The sequence below is a fragment of the Misgurnus anguillicaudatus genome, chromosome 17, assembly GCF_027580225.2.
Source record: "Misgurnus anguillicaudatus chromosome 17, ASM2758022v2, whole genome shotgun sequence".
Lineage (NCBI taxonomy): Eukaryota > Metazoa > Chordata > Actinopteri > Cypriniformes > Cobitidae > Misgurnus > Misgurnus anguillicaudatus.
In genome coordinates, this window is record NC_073353.2 from 37,834,918 (window position 1) to 37,858,145 (window position 23,228).

The 23,228-nt window shown below is 37.0% G+C and overlaps 1 protein-coding gene and 1 long non-coding RNA gene across 2 annotated transcripts; one reads left to right on the forward strand and one right to left on the reverse strand.

The window, feature by feature from the left end:
* Positions 1–4,280: 4,280 nt before the first annotated feature.
* LOC129422446 (uncharacterized) lies at positions 4,281–7,415 on the forward strand. The gene is made up of 4 exons (XR_012358148.1): positions 4,281–4,663; positions 5,391–5,423; positions 5,550–5,697; positions 6,443–7,415. It is a non-coding gene; the product is annotated as an uncharacterized lncRNA (long non-coding RNA).
* A 2,954-nt stretch (positions 7,416–10,369) lies between these two features.
* Positions 10,370–22,787, reverse strand: actr3 (actin related protein 3). The gene is made up of 12 exons (XM_073854712.1): positions 22,633–22,787; positions 21,216–21,272; positions 19,671–19,794; positions 18,608–18,718; positions 18,367–18,462; positions 17,834–17,941; positions 15,932–16,075; positions 15,675–15,848; positions 15,424–15,516; positions 15,199–15,324; positions 15,025–15,108; positions 10,370–11,107 (listed from the first exon to the last, which is right to left on the reverse strand). The coding sequence occupies exons 1-12, from the start codon at positions 22,674–22,676 to the stop codon at positions 11,012–11,014; spliced, it is 1,257 nt and encodes a 418-aa protein (XP_073710813.1). The 5' UTR covers positions 22,677–22,787; the 3' UTR covers positions 10,370–11,011.
* Between the last annotated feature and the right edge of the window lie 441 nt (positions 22,788–23,228).

The window sequence follows — 23,228 nt, forward strand, 5'->3', positions numbered from 1 at the left end:
TAGGAGATTATGTTTAACACACATTTAACAAAGAATATTCAAGAGAATACATTATGAATGATATACTGTAGCCTACACACATTGGAAACGAAAGATAAACATGTTTTAAATGAACCTATACAATATTTGAGTTTCCATGGCAACACATCAAGCTCATCATGCGAATGTACTGTAGCACTTTCTGCTGGACAGCACAAGCACAGCAGTTTCTTTCTCATTCAACGCAGACAAGTACAAACCATAATAAACATATTATTAACCAATTATATTTATAATTTTAAAAATCGGTTTGTGTTCAATTTGAATAATAATAAGAGTCCTTTTTTATTTAACGAGCATCTATGGTCCGATTCACGATTTTACATCTTCTTCGATGTGTAAGTGTGTATTAGTTCATGTTAACGATATGCAAAAGGTACAAACGCCAAAGTAAACAATGATGTGAGTTATCGTCTCCAACGTAAATCTCTTTTCTTGGAATACAACAAGCACACGGATTGTAGGTAACAGTTTACTTCCTGAGATTGGTGATGTAGTAAAGACCGACATTATCATAATTCCTCCCGCTTCAGATTCATAATTCACAGCCTGTAAGTTAACTCCTGTTAGCATTGCATTGTGAGCGAATCTTTCAAACATGGTAAGGAGCATCACATTTCGGGCTGATGTCAGAGGTATTCAGGCCAATCAATTCAATTCAATTCAATTTTATTTATATAGCGCTTTTCACAAATGTTAATTGTTGCAAAGCAGCTTTACATGAGTAGATGTAAAGGAGAACACAGAAAATCAATAGATAATATAAGCAGTAGAACATAGCGGCTAAGGTTAAACCGTACAAGCAAGCGTATTAATAGTGTTACATATACAGTAAAGTGCTAAGCTAAGCCAAAGTTGTCTGACTCTCCCTGGGACCCCTTACGAAAATTAACCATGGTTTTATTACAGTTAAAACCAAAAAACCATGGTTACTGTAGTAAAACCATAGTAACTACAAAATAACCATGGTTTTGACAATCATGGTTTTCAAAGACCATAGTAGAACCATAGTTAGTGTAGTAAAACCATGGTTTTGCTGCTAGTAATCAATACACCAAAAAACCATGGTTACTACACTTTTACCACAATATAAACATGGTTAATTTCCGTAAGGGACTAAAAACCCCCTAGGAAAAAAACCCAGTGGGACAAATCCTAGAAGGACAAAAACCCTTGGGAGAGATTAATATGTTTGTATATATATATATATATATATATATATATATATATATATATATATATATATATATATATATATATATATATATATATATATATATATATATATATATATATATATATGGGACAAATCCTAGAAGGACAAAAACCCTTGGGAGAGATTAATATGTTTGTATATATATATATATATATATATATATATATAATATATATATTATATATATATATATATATATATATATATATATATATATATATATATATATTTTAGGGCTGTCAATAGATTAAAAAAATTAATCTAGATTAATCGCATGATTTCATGAGTTAACTGCGATTAATCGCAAATTAATCGCACTTTTTATCCATTCTAAATTTACCCTAATTTAACACTTTTCAGGTTTTTAATATTCTAATCATATATACATATATAGATGCTTTATGCAAATGTATGTTAACAACAGCCTGTTTACATTTTAACAGAATCACCAGCCATTGTTTTGTATATGAATTTTCCTTTCAGAAGATTTTTCTTTCTCCATTTTTGTTTGCTGCTGCATCATTTGTGACCTGTGCTGGCAAGTTGAGTCGGAATTAGCAAATTTAAAAAAAATAGTTGTTCATATTTTGACATTCTCTATTAAAACATAGAACAATGCATGCTTTGTTGAAATATAACAAAATATGACAGAACTACACGTGTTTGAAGTTGAAAGAGTCAAATTACCACAAAAATTTCCACATCCATCCATACATTATATTACCACATCAATACCTTAAAATCACTGGTAAAACTAATAGATTTAGCACACACAAAGCAAAAACATCATCAATGTTTGTTCAACTTTTTTTCCTTTTGTTTGATTGACATTGAGACGGACTGCTTGGAATCTAGGTGATCTAATATAATGTTACACATCAGATAGTTTTACCCAACAGTTAACCAAACATTTACTTAAAACATAACAGATTATAGAGCCTACCTGCGTGAATTCTTATCAAAGCAGATATTTGTAAAACTGTAATTTTGTGTAGATGTCTATATATCCGGGTCGCGCACTCGCGCGTCTGTGTGCACGCGCTTCAGATATCAGTCAGTCAGCGTGAGGGGATCGCTTTTGAGTCTTGTCGCTCTTAATAACTCTTTAACATTAATCAGGTACCGAACTTTATCTCTCTTAATGACTCTTTTAACATCAAGCAAGTCCTGCAGTCTATTTTCTAAGTCATGCATAAAAGCAAAACCAAAATGAATTGAGACGCATTTTTGTATTAGATTAAGCATTAGGAGGACGGTAACGTTACACCTCTCAGACGTATAAATAAAGATCATATCAGATGTCCAACGAGCATTTAGAGCATTGGATTTGGTAGACGATTTGCTTAATGTTCTTATTTCTATGAAAACCTTTTACTCATTTAGAGAGAGTCACATTTGTCTGCGTCTCTGTTCATTCAACTATGGGCTGGACCAAGGGTCAAACAGAAATTGCGCGTTGCGTTAATCTCCGTTAAAAAAAATTAGTGGCGTTAAAATGAATTTGCGTTAACGCGTTATTAACGCATTAATTTTGACAGCCCTAATATATATATATATATATATATATATATATATATATATATATATATATATATATATATATATATATATATATATATATATATATATATATATATATATATATATATATATGAAGAGTTTGGTTCCAAAACGCAATAAACGCCATTTTTGAAAAAAATGAGTTACTGCCAAAATCAGTATTATATCAGGTCAGTAGTTAAAAGTAAATTCTTAATTTTACGCAAAATCCAATATCCGCCGTGTTATTCTGTCATCTTTTCTCCCTTTTTTCCCAAAATGCGATAAATGCCACTTCCACTTTTTTACAGAACGCAATAACTCCATTTCTGATATTACAGCCCACCGTTCACGCAATGTAAACAAGCAATGGCGGACGCGCGTAGTACACGGAGTCCTGGTTTTCCTCATCTACTTTGTACTTTGTGATCAACAAACAAAACAAAATAATACTTTAATTGCATCGCTAAACCTGTGATGGTTTTCTGTGATGGGAAAGAAACGTAAGCCATCAGCATCTAACAATTTCCCTGAGAGGCACTTGGGAGACGGGTGCATGTTCTCCCGACAGCATCAAGCTTCTCATGCTAACACATTGACCCCAGAGGATCTTATGAAAAACTGTACATAATTTTACTCAAAGTCAACGAAAATCGAGCAGGACCAAAAACATTTTACAGTCGATCGCTGTGAAAGACGTTAAGCGAAGACGTCAAGTAACCGCAATGACAGGGTTCTTAATATGACAAAGTAAGTGTTTTGATTAATAACATTAATGTTTATATTTTTAATTAGTGTGTACAACTAGTCAACTAAATGAATATAACATGGCAAAGATGAATGCACATTTATATAGGCTATTGATTCAATAGATTTATAGCATTTTGAATAAAAACTTGTCATGGATTTATTGCATTTTGTGGAAAAAATAATCCGTTTTTATAATAAATCTTTGAAAATCAACTTATGGATTTGAATTTTTTATGTTTTTATAACCTAAAGATGCTGTGTGAAAGTTTGTAACAGAAAATAGTTGTTTTCATCTTGTCACTTTCTTGGTATAGAAAATGTGTTTTACCAAAATGTCTCAAAATGGATTTATTGCGTTTTGGAACCAAACTCTTCATATATATATGAAGAGTTTCGTTGCAAAACGAGATAAATCCATTTTTTAACATTTTTGTCAGAACATGTTTATTATTATGTTATCATGTTATTATTTTGTTTTATGGTGCTACTTAGCTGTATTTTTTAAGTTATGAAGGGTAAAATCAAAACAAACCAACTGCAGTTGAATTGATATTAATTGGAATGCACAACCAAAAAATGAGATTTCTGAAAAATTTAAAAAACGGAGTTATCTCGTTTTTGAAAAGAAACTCTTCATATATAGATATAGATACGGTAGGGATAGGAAGCGGATTAAACTGGTTCAGCCGGTGGTCGTTGGTCGAGCATCGGCTAGGCATGACGTTGAAGGACAGCCAGTACACTGAAAAAAATGGACTTAGTGGGTCTTTGAATTTAAATAAAATAAACATGTATATGCAACACAAAATATTTATATTCCTTGTGTAAACATAATTTAATTGATTAGGATTAAAATGTTTTGTTTGAATGTAAAATGAACACATTATTCTCACATTGATTAAAATTGATTGAATTGAATGCTTAAAGCAATAAAATTGGGTTTGGACACAAAACGGCACCTCCTGAGCAGCAGGGGCAGTATAGCTCATTGAGAAGGACGTCGATTGCCATAAAAGAAGAATAAAGATCGTTTTTTTGGGCGCCAAAATGAAGACTAAGCACAGCAGTCACTGCCAGTCAGTCAGAACAACTCTCTCAGACGGACACCACGTTATTAAAGTAAGTTCTATTATTTATTTATGTTCGCTTCATACGTGATATATCTTCACTAGATAGACTATTTTTTTGTTTACAACATGTAGCCATTGCACTGACTTGTAGTAAATATTAGTTTGGAGAAGGTTGGTGGAGTAAGTCAGTCAAGCTCATAAAGAAAAACATAGCGTTTTAAAAACGTCAGCTGTTTAATGTTATTTCACGTTTGGTAGTTTTATCTGAGTTGACAACTGTCAGCTTTGAGTTGACTTTTGAGGCACTTTTTACTCAGTTGTTCTATGGAAACCTGTCAGGACAAATAAAACGCTAACCAAAAGTTATTCTGTCCAGAGTAACGTTATCCATGTAAGTAATTTACCAGATGATATCAATTAACTACATTAATAATGACATTGCGTATCAAACAAACTGTCTGCTTAATCAGCTGAACAGACCCGCGTCAGTTATTCATGACTTCGCTACGCAACGAGCAACACTTGATTCAATTAGAAAAAGCTCTTTTTTTTAAATGTCTCGCGTCTGGTATATTAACTGAAAAAAATCGCTTTGAAGTGCCACACCTTAAAGCTGACGTTTTCAGAAGAGCACCTTGTTGTTTTAAGATCTCATTTTGTCCAACATTGCGTCCTATGACAGATATAATACTTATTTCATTATTGCTCTGTGTATGTGTGGTCTTAATCATTTGAGGTTATGTGTTGATTTCACCTCTGAATATTTTCTCTTATAGGTCCATCATCCTTGCACACACTCAAAAGCATTGGTAAGTCATTTCTTTCACTTTTGTACTGCTGTTAGGAGCTAAATCTTATTTTTGTAACTAATATACAATTATTATTCTTTGACTCGCAGTACTCAAATATACAATGGTTGGTTAATTTGTTTTCAGATAAATGCTGAATTTGAAAGAATCACTACTGTCTTATGTTCCTGCGTGTCACCTGGACCTCCAATCCAAAAACCTGATGAAACTCTTCTATCAGAAAGGATGACAGCTAGCAAAAAGGCTTCAAACAATCAATGATCAAATGACAGATGTAAGTAATATAGATTCATAGACATAAAATGTGTAAACCTTGTTGGAAGTACAGAACATTTAGTATGTTTTAGTTACAACATCTTTTGGCACACGGGTCATTAAAACACCTGGGAAGATTTAAAGGGGTAGTTCACCCAAAAGTAAAAATTCTCATCACTTACTCCCTATCATGTTGTTACAAACCTGTATAAATGTCTTTGTTCTGATGAACACTAAGGAAGATATTTTGAGGAATGTTTGTAACCAAACCAATCATGAGCCCCATTCACTTTCATAGTGGAGAAAAATAATACTATTGAAGTGAATGGGGCTCATGAACAGTTTGGTTGCAAACATTTCTCAAAATAAATATCTTCCTTCATGTTCATCAGAACAAAGACATTTATACAGGTTTGTAACAACATGAGAGTGAGAAAATGAGAGAATTCACTTTTGCTGTGATTGTCAGGTATGGTAGCACACACTCGAAATGTGGCCTCTTTATTTAACTCATCCCAGTGTAGTAAACACACACACACACACACACACACACACACACACACCACACACACAGCAGTGGACAGTGCAGCTGCCTTGCTTTGTAACCCATATATTTGTAACCAATTGTAACATGCTGTGGCAATGCACATGGGTCTGTATACTTACATTTATATTTGTTTGCATTGTACTAATTTCCAATGACACTTTTATTGTAACAGTAACTTTTTTCTGTTTCTTTAACTACATTTGTTTGTTTTGTACAGGGCATGGATGAAGTCAGCATCAGTGAGGTCATTTGAAGACACCAATGTTGGGATTTGTGCTCTCAAACAACCTGCTGCTTGTGATGAAGAAGAGGATCTTTGTATAGTCCTGGAAGGCATGAAGGTGTTGCAACATCGTGTTTGAGCTGATGTATGCCTTAAACCTGAGCTATCCTGATCTCCGCTTTATTTTTGAGGAAATCCAAAAGATTTTAATGGAACTGCATTGAGAGTAACTTTAACGAACAGTTTCTTTCAGTGAAAGGATCAGAAAGACTGTGCTGCTCATTTTTGACTTTTTTATCTGTTTTAAGTGTTTTCTCTTATTAATACATTAACAGTTTGCTGCTCAGAGTCGATTTTGGAAATGGTTGTTCTATTTTGTTTTTGTTGAATCTTTGATTAACAGTTTATACAAATGCTGTAGCTCTGACTTTCTGAAGGATTGATATTTTCCAGTTTGTAAATCCATTTTAAAAATAATAGTACATACTGTTTTGCATGTCTCTTTGGAATGCAGTGTTTGTGCTTTAGCACTTCTAAATCTACTGTGATAGTAACTATTTTAAACATTTGGGTCAGTTTCACAGATGGGGCTTTTCCTAGTCCCAGACTTTTGCAATGCCATATATCAGTGCCCTTGTTTTGTCTAAAGATGTACTCCATTGTTGTTTTTGTAAGGTAGGTTTGTTTGTAAACATTTTGTAAAAATATCCTAATATAACTAGGGCCTAGTCATGAATTAATCTACAACCTGTTTGGGAAATTGCCCCTTTATGTATGTACTGCATGTGCTGATTGTTGGAATAGTTATTGACTGTTAATGAATTAATGTGTAGTGATTTAAATGAATTGATGATCTGAAAGCAGTGGTTTGCCTCAATATCACTCAACATTTGTACAAAACTCTTCACTTTTTATGCCAATGCAAATGTATTTTGTATTTAAAAAGAAATAAATAACATTTGGATAATTATGGGTGATTATTCTGGTGCCAGAGACATAATGAAATTGCTTTAGAGTTACATAATCCCATAATATAAGCATTAAAAAAGCATGTTGGAATTACAGATGAAAATCTAGTCCCCTTACATAATTAAATTACTTAAACATTACAAAATATATGTGTTATAGTAAAGAGAAATATCACTTTGAGTCAACATATTTGTATTAGACTACTTAAAATAATTAAAATGTTTTGGTCTGACACATAAAAATTATTTGAGGAAAATTATTTTGGTTTTAAACAATCGGATCATGTGGGACCGATGTACACATTAAAATTACGTAAATTGAAAGGATTTTTTTTTTTTCAGTGTAGATCAGTGGTGCGATGACCTTCACAGCAACAGGAACTGGGTCTGTTTGCGTCATTGTCCCCGGGCCCGAGGACGAGACAGGGAGACAAAAACAGAGTTCTATTAGCGTAGGGGCCGTTCGCATGTAATGCAAGTGTCATACATTATGGTTGTTTAAGTCAGCTCGGTTCCAGACAGGCTAACTATTGCGGCAATAGTGTATTACCCATATGAGGTGTGTGAGTGCCAATCACAGCGGACAGATTAGTTGTCCAATCAGGGATACAGAGCTTTTCAAATCCGTGTGTTTCAGGAAGAGACTGAAATCTAGAGCTACAAAAATTTACGGTATGTGGAAAATATTGTGTGTTTTTTAACCATGAACAACGCGAACACATTGTATTATACCAAACAAAATAACGTCATTTTTTAGCAATGAAATAGGTGCTCTTTAATACAGAACAAAATAACAAATAAGCACATATTATGAACATAACAAGCAAATTATATGATATACAGTGCCCTCTATAAGTATTGGAACAGAGGGACATTTTGTTATTTTAGCGGGCTATCAAAATGTATTCCAGTTAAAGTCATATAATGAATATTGTCTTAAAGTGCACACTCTCAGCTTTATGTAGAGGTTATTCACATCCAAGTTAAGGAATTAAAGCTGTTTAAAGGTAAGGTATCTAATTTTGAAAAATGCTAACGGTAGCCGACTAGCAATGAAATCACGATCTCACCCTCCATTCAAATCGCCATCCAGTCACGCCTCTTTCAAAACCGAGGGGCAACCTTCCGATCTCTCTGATGAAGCCAATACTGAAGTGACTTAAACTGAAATTCATCGACTGACCGCTGGCTCCAAAAGGGAGTCAATTCCCATAGACCTCCATGTTAAAATGCCCAAATTTACAGCAGAAAATAATGTTTACAGCCTGGATCAAAATGTGTTTTTGGTCTGTATAGATCATTATGCCCTTCATGACAACTGTGAGGAGGGTGATTTTTTTGTAACTCATCCTTTTAAATGATATTAAACCTTAAACTTCTGCATAATTAAGGGCGTGGCCGCTTGAGTGACGGGTGAACAGCCACTACTGTCACTAGACTCGAGCTAGGCGGGCGTGATTTCAGCAACCAGACACCTCAGCTTTTACAGTCTATGTTGAAAACACATGAACACGCACAGATCGGACATCCACATCTCATGTCTCATTCACCAGTGAGAAAACATTGCAGTACAAAGTGAATAACATTTTCCAAAATAACCAACATAAACACCCGGTGTACATCAGAATAAGTTAAAGCACACTTTCGGTTGAGTAGACATAGTAACTATATCGTTACGCTAATTCGTAAACAAACACAAATTTCATAGGCAACACAATGTTTCATAAAAGTAGAATATCTGAATCCATCTCAATACAAACATATCACGTACCTACCTTACCAAAATAAACAGTGCGACGACCCTTTCAGACCCTTTACCTAGCAGTAAAGTTACCGATGTTCATTTGGGTTTTTGCTCTTTGCTGATCCAATGACTTTTTGCTGTTGCTGTTTGCTGATGTCTTTCGTTTTGTGGCTCCTGTGCAGGTTGTCAATTAAGCAGAAAAGTTTGCCATTCTCCCTCTGTTTACAGACGGGAGGTGAGGGCACGTGAACACACCGATGACGTATGGTGTCTGCGAGAACAAGCTGCGCGGTGGCATTTAAATTACGCTTACGCCCCATTCAGACAGCCAGTGACCGACCAGCAGTAGCAGAGCGACGCGATCTCATTCATTTCAATGGAAACTGGCCGACTCCCAGCGGCACAAGCTGAAGTGAGCATTGGTGACCGTATGGGCGTGTCCAGCGATGCAAATAAGTTAAGAAAAGTTTTACTTAATGCAAATGTCCAGCGAATTTCGGGAGCGACTACCAATGAGAACAAAGCAGTAGAGTTCACGTTTTCCTTTTCTCGTCAGTTACTGGAGTGGATGGTACTCATTTGTTTATGACAAGCAGATTTAGAAAAGCCTCATTGAAAGGAGACGGGCGACACACAGCGATAACATTGCTGGCTGTCTGAATGCGGCTGGAACAAAAAAGGCAACGTCCGTTCGGACCGAGATCTATGATTGGTTGGAAATTTTTTGGTCCTACGGCTTTCACAGATGACATAAATTTCTACAAATACATTTAAACAACTTAACATAGTGATTGCTATCAGGATGTAAGGAGACTTTTAACCAGCAAAACTAAAAAAAATTCTGGATCAAATTAAAATACCCTGCCTTTAATATGTAGCTTCCTCTTTTTATAAAGGTCAAAAGTAATGGAACAGTTGACTTAAAAGCTAATTTATGGACAGGTTTTGTCTATTTGTCAAATGATGTCCTCATAAATGAAGGATGTTAAAGGTCTGGAATTGATTTTAAGTGTGGCATTTGGAAGCTGTGGCTCAGAACCCAAACTGTCAAGCTTTATGAAGACATGATTTACAGGAAATCTAAGAGGTCAGGTCCTGACCCGGATTAATAAAAAAATACCAGCATCATCAGAGATGTTTTTACACTTCACTTCATCACACACGTCGTACCAGCTTTAGTCTGTAGCAAAAATATCACATCAGACACGATTCATTAGAAAGGACAAGCTTTAATTGGAATGTTCTTGCTTTTACATTTATATTTTCAAACAATCCACCTTTAATTTAGCTTCTGTTAATACTGCCATTATTCAACTTTCGGTCAGGTTTATCTTATTTCCAATAATGAAGGTAAAAGCAGGCGAAACACCATGAGCAAAGAAAGAAAATCAAGTATATGGAAGTTTTGAACTTTTTTAGTTATAAACATTAAAGGATTAGAAAGTATCAAAGACGAGAAAGAAATTGCTTTGTTTTAATCTGTAAGGCATTTTGCTTCCATGAAACTTTAAAAGAGAGACCAGATTTATCCAAACACACAGTTCAACATGTGATTTCTTTAACAGTACAACAATATTCAATCTAGTCCAGTTTTATCATCAATCTTATTATCAGTTATATCCCATCACACTATCACATGAGACTGTTTACTGTGTTTACACTTGGGGCAAATCAACAAAAATACTAAACACATTAGTCTGTTTCCAGCAGTCATTGGCTGTTTTTGCTTTCTGAGGGGACCAACATTAAAAAAGTACTCGTTGCAACAGCACCTGACCATTGCGCGTGTGTGTGTGTGTGTGTGTGTGTGTGTGTGTGTGTGTGTGTGTGTGTGTGTGTGTGTGTGTGTGTTTAGGACATGACGCCAAACACAGGATTGTGGCGGCAGATGCTGGGCCCAATCTCCTCGTAATCCTTTTTGGTGTGACACACTTGGTAGAACTCCGGCTGAACACAAACATAAACACACAGATTTAATGCAGCGTCACAGTACGGGTCAATAATGTTGTCGCTTTGATAAATGAAGATATAACACAAAACTGTATGATTGTGGCTATAATCAAGACTCAGCTGTTGGTTTGCACTCAACTGTGCATGAGTTTACTAGTCACTGAATGGGTTAAATGCAGAAGTTTCAAGTATGAATTAACATACATCAGTAATTGTGTCACTATCATGTATGCAAGCGTCAAGCCCTGGTTTTTAAGGCTGAGATTCTTCAGATGCGCATTTGAGCAGCAGGTGCGAAACTCAAACAGAAACAGCACCTTTGACCTTACTTTCCTCTCATTTTAAGTTCTTCTGCTGTTTTGTAATATCTATATTATTTTTAAAAAATTAAGTTTTTATTTTATAACCCAAACTTCAAAGCAACTGAGTGACTTGCTGTGTGGGGTTAGGGTATTGTGGGTAATGATTAGAGGTCGACCGATATGTTTTTTTTTTCTCTGGCCGATGGCGATTCCAAAATTTAAAAATCAGGGCAGCCGATGACCGATATATGATGTCAATTTTCTTGCCCGATATGTTTGGACGATTTCCTATTTGTACATAATAATCTAAATGTCCTCATTATTAGCAGATATTGAAAATTTAAAAAGTCACTATTAAGCCAAAGTATTAAAAAAACAAAAAAAACAATGACTGGTCTTTCTGAAGGGTTTTACAACCTCCTCCACACCATGCATTTATCAGACACAGATATTGCCTGACACTCTGCTGTCATCATCTTTGATCAGTTTTTTAACATGGCTTTTATTGCTTTGTAGGATAAAATCCTTCTTTGGTAGACCTGATAAATTATTTAATCATCATAAAGTTAACATAGTAAACGTCTATGTTTTTTAGTTTAGACTGTTATTAGGGCAAATCTTTCTAAACACATTTACATTCTCATTTTTGAGGCGCTATAAGTGACTGATCGTGCTGACAGTGACGTTTTGTGAGTTCAGTGTTGGACAGATCTGTTGTTTCATCCGTTTATTCAAACGAATCGGTTCAAAGGAGTCAGTTCGTGAATCGGACACGTTGTGTTCTAATCCAGGCTGAGCAGCGCAAAACTGTAAACAAAGTGTTACTGTAACAACACGAAAAACATTTCCTCACTGGATACGATTTGGGCCCTGTTTACATGTACATGGTTATTTTGAAAAACTGAGACATTTCCCTTCGTTTGCACCCTTTGTTTTGTGATGTCACAGGTAGACAAAAAATGTTTTGTTTGGGTCTGTAATGCCTTAGAAGCTTCCTAAAAACCTCTCTCAGATAGCTCTATTAGGGTGGGGGATTTTAAACAAGTGGTTTTGCACCTATTTGGCTCCTCCTACTGGCTTAACTTGCAATCTCATTACTGATTGGCTGACTTTGCTGCCACTCAAAAAATGTAGCCAATTATTTTAAAGTGGAGGGGCAGTGAGATGCCTGTGATGTCATAAGCATCAGTATTTCAGATTGGGCCGTTTTCTGGCTGACATTTCTAAAAGAGGAATTTCTATGAGACTGAGATGTTTAGCATGTCTAGCACTTTTTGTATGTTCGTGAATGCGGGTAGACTACCATTATTCAACAAAGACAAGGTAAAAATGGTTTTTCATTCTCTGTCCCCTTTAAAAGTATAAAAATAACAACAAGAACCGTACAGAACCGAGAACCATGACCATAAAACCGTGATACGAACCGAACCGAGGGTTTTGTGAACCGTGCCACCCCTAATATATACAGTATTGTTCAAAATAATAGCAGTATAATGGTTTTTAGTATATTTCTTATTGCCACGTGGCAAACAAGCCACCAGCAGGTTCAGTAGACTCCCAGAAAACAATCAAGACCCAGCATTCATGACACGCACGCTCCCAAGGCTGTGCAACTGGGCAACTACCCGAAAGGGGCGTGTTAAAAAAAAACAGCAGTGTCTACCTTTGACTGTACAAACTCAAAACTATTTTGTACAAACATTTTTTTTTTCTGGGATTTAGCAATCCTGTGAATCACTAAACTAATATTTAGTTGTATGACCACAGTTTTTTAAAACTGCTTGACATCTGTGTGGCATGGAGTCAACCAACTTGTGGCACCTCTCAGCTGTTATTCCACTCCATGATTCTTTAACAACATTCCACAATTCATTCACATTTCTTGGTTTTGCTTCAGAAACAGCATTTTTGATATCACCCCACAAGTTCTCAATTGGATTTAAATCTGGAGATTGGGCTGGCCACTCCATAACATTAATTTTGTTGGTTTGGAACTTTGCCCGTTTACTAGTGTGTTTTGGGTCATTGTCTTGTTGAAACAACCATTTCAAGGGCATGTCCTCTTCAGCATAGGGCAACATGACCTCTTCAAGTATTTTAACTTATGCAAACTGATCCATGATCCCTGGTATGCGATAAATAGGCCCAACACCATAGTAGGAGAAACATGCCCATATCATGATGCTTGCACCTCCATGCTTCACTGTCTTTACTGTGTACTGTGGCTTGAATTCAGAGTTTGGGGGTCGTCTCACAAACTGCCTGTGGCCCTTGGACCCAAAAAGAACAATTTTACTCTCATCAGTCCACAAAATGTTCCTCCATTTCTCTTTAGGCCAGTTGATGTGTTCTTTGGCAAATTGTAACCTCTTCTGCACATGCCTTTTTTTTAACAGAGGGACTTTGCGGGGGATTCTTGAAAATAGATTAGCTTCACACAGACGTCTTCTAACTGTCACAGTACTTACAGGTAACTCCAGACTGTCTTTGATCATCCTGGAGGTGATCATTGGCTGAGCCTTTGCCATTCTGGTTATTCTTCTATCCATTTTGATGGTTGTCTTCCGTTTTCTTCCACGTCTCTCTGGTTTTGCTCTCCATTTTAAGGCATTAGAGATCAATTAAGCTGAACAGCCTATAATTTTTGCACCACTTTATAGGTTTTCCCCTCTCCAATCAACTTTTTAATCAAAGTACGCTGTTCTTCTGAACAATGTCTTGAACGACCCGTTTTCCTCAGCTTTCAAATGCATGTTCAACAAGTGTTGGCTTCATCCTTAAATAGGGGCCACCTGATTCACACCCGTTTCTTCACAAAATTGATGACCTCAGTGATTGAATGCCACACTGCTATTTTTTTGAACACACCCCTTTCAACTAATTGCCCAACTGCACAGCCCCAAGAGCGTGCACATCATGAATGCTGGGTCTCATCTGCTCTCTGAGAATCCACTGAACCCACTGGCAACTTTCTTGCCACGCAGCAACAAAAAAATATACTAAAAACCTTGATTATTCTGGTTAGTCACATTGTACTGCTATTATTTTGAACAAGACTGTACATGCAGACGTGTTTTTGAAACTGGAGAGGTTGAAATGTCTGTTTATGAAAATAGCCGCACACGTGTAAACGTAGTCTTGGTCTTCCGACCTTTCGCCATCGGGTCAGTTTTGTTTTGAGTAATGTGTGTGAGGGAGAAAACAGAGAGACAGTTTAAAGACAGAAAGGGTGCGTGCGCGGCTCTACTCATTCTCTGTCACGCAAACAAAGATCATCACTCATTAATCACATGAAACGAGCCCAATCTTTGTGACCGTGAGACATAAGCCGCAATTCAAGCAATCCCGCCATCATTTACTGAAGCTGTTTGTGAACAAGGCACAGCTCCAGAGTCTCACACACACACAGCCTCAGTGATCTGCTTGCAGCAAGAGGCGGCGTGACGAGTTCTACAACAACGGTTAGGTGCCCACAGACGCGCCTGCCTATTAATCAGCCTAATTTTGCAGCTAAATCGTTTTTTTAAATATGGCAAAATAAATCGGTCGACCTCTAGTAATGATGTCTGTGTAGAGGTTAGGGTTAGGTTAGGTTAACCCTGTGTAACTCACAGTGGACGCCAACATGGAACCTCCAAACCACACAGCATATCGCTGCATGTGATGTGTTATGACCTGAACGTCGATTGGTTTAGGCTGCAAGAGAAACAGAGAGAAAAGCAAACATTCAGCTGTGCTCTTTATCATCGTATCACACTGACACTGATGTTGTTCTGTGAAAGTGACCTTGAGTTTTCCTCCACTGAGCTCTTCGCTGAGTTTCAGTCGAGCATCCACCGTTCTTTTCAAGTCTCTTTGCAAACGACGGCCAAAGTCACGAAACATGGTGGACCCGCCCGACAAAACGATGTTCTGAAAGGGAAAAAAAAAAAAATCACACATACTTCTAACCACAATATCATACGAAGTGCTGTGCAAGTAGCAGCTGTGAGCGAGCTGATTGTGTCTGACCTTATAGAGGGGACGACGGACATCTATTGGACAGTTCTGAATGACCTCATCCACCACCTCTGAGATGGGCTGAGTGAAGTCAGGATTAGCAAACTGAAGGAGGAAACAGTTGTGCGTCAAATCAATACCGTTCAGCTCAACAAAGCTTCATCTGGTCAAATATTCTCAGAAGTCTTGTTAGGGTTAGCCTGTAGTCATTACATTTAGCTTCATCTGATAAGTTTACGATATTTTGTGTGCGAGAAACAGACCTCAGGATGGAAGAAGATTTCTGGCCCCAGGAAGCGCTCATATCCCACGTCAACGGTGAACTCTTTCTTGCTGATAGCGTTGATACCAGTGTACTGTTTGATCCACTTTGATCCGTCTGTGTCATATTTATTAAACTCCTTCACCAGGTCAGGACACACATAACTGAAACGTTCCTAAAACATGAATATTTGACATTTATGCATCTGGCAAACACTCTCATCCAATGCAATAAACATCCAATCATAAGCTCACTCACCTTGACAGCTTTAGCCGTCTCCAGCGATTGTTCGGGCGGGATGCCCACCTCTCGCTCCCTCAGTAACTGCTGTGTGAAATATGTGATGTCCCGCCCCGCAATGGGTATGTGTTTAATACAGCTGCCAATCACGTAACCTTCTGCCTGTCCACCGATCAAAACAACAGATTAGATCATCAGCAGCTTGTCACACAGCTTGTTTAACCTTTACAATTACCTTCAAGTTTTTTTTTAATCATTTTGTAGAACGTTACACGTCACACAAGACTCACTATAACATCTCTGTGATCAAATATATTTCCAATAGTGCTGCCTCACGATTAGTCACGACTAATCGTTTGCAGAATAAAAGTTTTTGTTTACATAATAAATGTGTGTGTACTGTGTACAATAATTATGTTTATATAAATACAAACACATAAATGTATAATTTTAAGAAAAATATATATTTATATAATAAATATTTATATTTATATATAATATAGATTATATATAAATATAAACATGTATATACACATGCAAATGTTTCTTAATTATATACATGCATGTGTGTATGTGTATTTATACATAATTATTATACACAATACACCCACATATATTATGTAAACAAAAACTTTTATTCTGCAAACAAGTAGTCGCGACTAATCGTGAACCAGCACTAATTTCCAAACAGTGCAAAAATAAAACTAATCATTGCCATTACAAAGCTAGAAAGGAAGTCATAAACACCCAGAATAGCATTAAGAAGAGTAAACTAAGGAGTCATTTCCTTCTAGGGCTGCACGTTTTCAAGTTTTTAATTAACCGTTAACCGACACCCTTAGCGGTTAATACTCGGTTAAGCATTATGCGCAAGGCAACCCAGAGATACAGACACACGAGAAAGGGGTAGTTCATTTTTTAACACCTTTAATAACTGGTTGGACCACATTTAAAACGAAATTAATTTATAGAAATAAATCGCATTGGTAAGGACAAAGCAGCTTAAGTATGTCACTGACTTTGCGTTCGTGGGGATGGTAGGCTGAGCAGCAGGTGTCAGATTTCATTTAATTCTGTCAGAGTTTGCGAGGCGAGCTGACTGACCAGATGATGACAGAAGCCGTGTGCTTACTCGTTTTTGTTATAATGCACATATATGATGTTTAATATAAGCGAGATAGTTTTGTTTTATTTTTTTATCAAGAAAAATAATAAACCCATCATTCAAGCAGCGCTTTATGGAGGAGTAGCCGGTTGCACTGCTTCGACGAGTTCTGCGAGAATTACCTGCGCACATTGACTCAAGCACTTAATTAAACCAGCTGTTGCACTCGCATTGCACGCAAATTCATACGCGATTTAATGCAGCTTACGCAAGCGCTGCATTTAAACAATTGCGTAATTGAAAAGTGAAAGTAAAATGCGCACGTCTGCATGCATTAACCGGTGGGAAAATTCTGTCACCGCAGCAACCCTAGGTTGTACATGAAGTATATAAGCACTGGATTGCAATACTTGCATTTTGCCCTGTCATTCTCGATTTTAAAGTGCTCCCACGCTGTGCTTTTCTTTGCCCGCTTCATATTAGAAAACTGGTCATGACTACTTCTTGTGGACATTACAATGTCTGGGAGCGCTTTGGCGGTCTCTGGTGGTGCAAAAATGTATTACAACTAAATTCAATGCACGCCATTGATGCCACTTAACCGAGCAAAATGTTTCACTCCGTTAAACAATTTTTAACGGTTAATCAGTTAACCATGGACACCCCTATTTTCTTCAAAAAACAAAACTGTTGATAAACATACGCATAGGTTTAGACAGATTAGGGTTACTTTTGTTAGCAAAAAGTTCTAAGACCTGAAATTTCCTAAAAAAAAAAAAAAAAAAAACAACATGACCTGCATGCGTGAGACTCACCACTGGAATGACGTGTGTAACCCCGTCTCCGCTGTCGATGACAGTTCCTGTGAGTGTTCTCTCCCCCACCTGACGGGATGTCCATGATGCTGCCAAAGCTAAAACGGCCTTACAAACACACATGCACAACACACATTAACATATACACTGATCCTGTGTGTGTGTGTGTGTGTGTGTGTGTGTGTGTGTGTGTGTGTGTGTGTGTGTGTGTGTGTGTGTGTGTGTGTGTGTGTGTGTGTGTGTGTGTGTGTGTGTGTGTGTGTGTGTGTACAGTGATGTACAAGTCTGTCTACATTTTCAAAGGCCAAATGTCCCCACTAACACAGTGAAATATCATTTCAAAACATTGTTAGGACATCAAACAGCCTCTTACTAAATTAAAATATCGATTTGGTTTTAAATCTAATGTCATGCACATGCTTCTGTAAGGGTTAGGGGATAGAAAGTATCATTATACTGATATAAAATCAATGGTAGACCATAAAATGACCTTACTAACATGGTAAAATCAACGAGTATGAGTGTGTTTATACCTGCACAGCGATGTACAAGCCCGGCACATTGAAGGACTCAAACATGATCTCAGCAGTGTACTCGCGGTTCTCAGGGGTATTTAAAGGAGGTTCAGTCTGCATGATAGAAATAACACATCTTTCTTACTTGTAAACATTTATTCAACTTATTGTCGTATTTTGCCATCCATCCAAGAATTATTGAGATATGAATTTAGGTTAATAACAGTCACACCTACAGCAAAGGTTAGTTATCACTCACCAGTAGGAAGTAATGATCCTCAGGTTCAGCCCTCAAGTACTTAAAGATCACCTGCTCCATAAATCTCTCCATCAGATCCCAGTCCTCAACAATTCCATGTCTTATTGGCCACTGCAGGAAGAAGACACAATGAGAGAGTAAGAGAGAGAGGTGAAAGAGTTTGAAAATGGGCAAAGTGATTTGGGGTGCACTGATATATCAGCCGATGATGCTTGCCATGCTTCTCAATTAATTACGGTGAAATGCCGCTACACCCAAAAGCCAGGGGGCGCTCTCGTGCAGAAACTCAATGTGTGTTCCAGACCAGTAACCATACACACGCAGCTATGACCATAGATATGTATAATAACGGGTAGATGTGTTACGGCGGAGTCTCTAACGTCATCACCTGGCAGCCATCTTACCACAGGTTGAGTTTTAATGATGCAGGTACCTCCAAATGACCATAACTTGCTCAACCCTCAAACGGTTTGGTTTCTTAGAAACATGGCTATAATTCTGAATGCTTTAACATGTTTCATGAAAATTATATTTTTTAGTATAAGTATGCAGTGTCATAGATACATCTTTGACGTTTATAACAAACCAAACCGTTTGAAAATTAAGCAAGTTATGGTCATTTAAAAGTACATGCATCATTAAAACTAAATGATCGAGTGAACGAGCGCCCTGTGGTAAGATGGCCAGCAGCCGGGTGAGACTTATCTTTCTAGACTTATAGACTTATAGCTATACATATCTCTGGCTATGACAAGCAGCTCCAGGAAATGTCTTAAGGATATATTTATATTGCTGTTCTTCAAACCTTTTCAGGTATTTTCATGATAATAAAGAATATAATTATTATGTTTGACGGGTGTTGCTTTTTCAAATGCATGTTATAAACGACTCAAACTAACAGTGATTTCAGATCGATAAGGACTTACTGATCAAAAGCCGTAGTACATGAAATAGCTGTGAATATTATCGGCTGAGCGATTCAGAGTAGTTATCGGCCACGTATTATTAGTGGATATAGCATTTATTGGTGCACCCCTAAAACATTTGAAGATGCTTTACTCACTTTGGTGGCATAATTGGGTTTATCGATGGCCTCGTCCCCAATGAAGAAGTCAAGGTCATCCACACCCTTCATCATCCTCCTCTGGGCTTGATCGCCCACCTTTGCAGATTCTTTGATGGCTATGCATGATGGAAAACAGATGATGAGAAATGGAATAAGCAAAATGATATGACTGAAAAACAAACAGAATGCAGACCGACTTCGGCCACGTGTTGCTCTTCTTTATATTTGACAGTGTGCATGATTAAAGGCATAATTTGCACAATATGATTCTTGGATTACAATATGCCACACTTACTAGCACAGTGAAATGCATTTTATTTACATATAGACTTAAATGAAACAAAATGTTTTCAGCAATGTTTGAATTGGGAGAATTCACTGTTTTAAAGGAATAATAATTTAGTCATCCTCTGGACACCCTAGATACACATGACCATCTTCCTTCAGACGAACACAATTGATGTTATATTACAAAAAATGTCCTTACTCTTCCAAGCTTTATAACGGTAGTAAACAAGGACCAGGGAACAACTTCTGACTTTGAAGCACAAAACGGTGCATCCATCCTTCACAGACATAACCCTAACGGCTCCAGGGGATTAATAAAAGACTTCTTCATTTAAAACATTATAAAGTATAATAACTAAGTTCTGTTAGCAGCCAATTTGCATTCACCATAGAGTTTGAGCGCAGGACAATGCGTAGTGATAAACAAGTAGACACAAAGGAGAGATGAAAGCAACACTAGTCACAAATAAGTTGTTGTCTAAACCAGTGGTTCTCAATCCTGGTCTTGGAGGCCCAGTGCTCTGCACATTTTGTATCTCTCTTTTATCTGACAGACTTCAGTTCAATTCAATGAGTTCTCTGCTAATGAGCTGATGATTTGAATCAGCTGTGTGTCAAATAATGGAGACATACAAAATGTGCAGAGCAGTGGGCCTCCAGGACAGGATTGAGAACCACTGATCTAAACCTAGGATTTTAATGAAAATTTGAGAGAATCTCCATACAAGACAAGATGATATTGAGTTATCACTATATCTGTGGCTGAAACAAATCACAACGTACGGCTTTCTCTTAAGAGTCTCAAGTTTCTCACCGGATCTTAACCATCCTACGCTATGCTACTACCTGATGAATGCGTACTGGATGATACCAGAAACTAGTTAGTATAGTTAATAAACTTATTTATCTTACAAAACCACATTGATTACCCTCAGAAGTCCTTTATTAAGTCGTTTGTTTTATGTTGTTGCAGCTGAAACCGGTTACACTCTTCATTAAGTCTGCATAAAGCAGCGCTATATTGCAGTAGCACCACCATGAGACAGACGAAAACAGCATCTTTTATCAATTAACTGAAACACAACACACAGAGACAACACAGAGACAACACAGAGACAACACAGAGACAACACAGAGACAACACAGAGACAACACAGAGACAACACAGAGACAACACAGAGACAACACAGAGACAACACAGAGACAACACAGAGACAACACAGAGACAACACAGAGACAACACAGAGACACTTACATGATGGAACGATGAACTGTGGCTCTGTGTTTCCTGCATAGCCCAGTTTAGTGTACCTGCAACACAACACACATTTTTGTTTTTATATTCATTTGACTTTTAACATGTGCATTATATAACAAATGTGCATTATATAACAAATGTGCATTATATAACAAGCATTTTGTGTGTGTGTGTGTGTGTGTGTGTGTGTGTGTGTGTGTGTGTGTGTGTGTGTGTGTGTGTGTGTCTCAGTTAATTGATAAGCAGCATCATATGGACTTCACTTATATTTCAATCTTTCACATGACCTTACTCAATAAGTATTTAAGATATTCAAGTTTTATTTATTTTCACAAATGTTATTTCTTTATTTGTAAACAGAATAAATCACACATGTGTACACCAATCTAGCAGTCAGAGCCCACTACATTTAAAAATATATACACGGTCGCCCTCAGTTCATGCTAATAATATACAACCCATTACGTGTTTGAACAAAGTTATTAATAATAAAGATATTAATAATAAAGATGTACAATGACTACAGACAAAACACAACCCTAATACTAACCGACTATGCAGTTTTAGAAATTTCTGCATTGAGGACTTCCTCAAAAAGAGGGTAAAACAGATTTAGCTCAACTCTGTCCCAAATCTACAGCTAACACACACACACACACACACACACACACACACACACGCAGATTTGCTATCAGTCTTCAGGTCTGTACAGGTTAAAGGATTAAACACCTGCACACTTCTGTCTGACTATCAAGAACACACACGACACTACTTCAACATCTGACACCTACATAAACATTCAAGACAAAACACTCGGTATGGTATATAATGACTGTAGTGAATCATCCTTAAAAACTGTGTATTACAAGACAATGTGCATCATATATTGTCGCTAAATATGATTTTACGAGAACTCGTATTTTTCAATGTTTGCCCATATAAGGCCGCAGTAACAACACGGAAGTGAAGGATCAGGAAGCAAATGTGCGCATGCGCGAAGCATTAAAAACAGTTTCAATCATTTCGCAGCGCTTCAAACTTTATTTGCTTTCGGTTCTTTCTTTAATCGCGAAATTAACAATAATAGCAAATGCGTCACAGAATGAAGCTCAATGCTAAGCATTAAAAGAGCGAATCTTTCGCCGTTCAGTTTGTTCAGATCCGCCGCTCCACCCATCACCAAACAATCACCTCAAACTGACTGACATTTATATTTTACGAGAATTACTGCACTTCTGTTTGCTGGAGAACAGCAAATACAAACCACCCGACACAACTTAGACAAAGATAAAGAAAGATAGATACAAATCTGAATACAATTTTGAACCATCTGATCAGAGGTGCGAGCGAGGCTTTTTTTGCATGTCTGCTCAGCGAATGAATGTTTAAATGAGATAAGTTACAATCTCTTACCCGGTGCCACAATCCACAACGCATGCCGGTAACCGTGCAGCCATCTCGAGCGGGTTAAAGCGCCGGTGAGCTCCGGGTGCAAGCGATCAGAAAATCAGGATGTGCGCGAGGCGGAACCCGGAAGCGGGCGGGGATCCGTTTTTCCACTTCCGCATTCAAATGCAGCCACGTGCCATCAGTCGCTTTACCATTCGCTTCACTTTATTGTCATTATTTAACACACAGACTGTCATAGGGAAGTAAACGAGACCAGTGTATTATTAACACAATAACTGTATACAATAAAAGAAAAACAGCAAAACATTAAAGACATTAAAAAAGACCAAGAGATCAAATTTAAAGTAAATATAAGTCCAAAGCAGACCAGAACCTGAGAGAACTGTCCAGCTGCCAATCATTCTACCTGGCCAATAATGTTTTAAAACACTTTGTTTGTGTTTTTAAAGTAAAAATACTAAATAGAGAAAAACAAATTCTAATTATTCTGTCAGAGATTATGTTGTTAATAATTACAATGCATTGAAAATGCGCTGTACTGTTCTTACTGGGCTTTTTATTATTATTATTATTATTATTATTATTATTATTATTAGTGG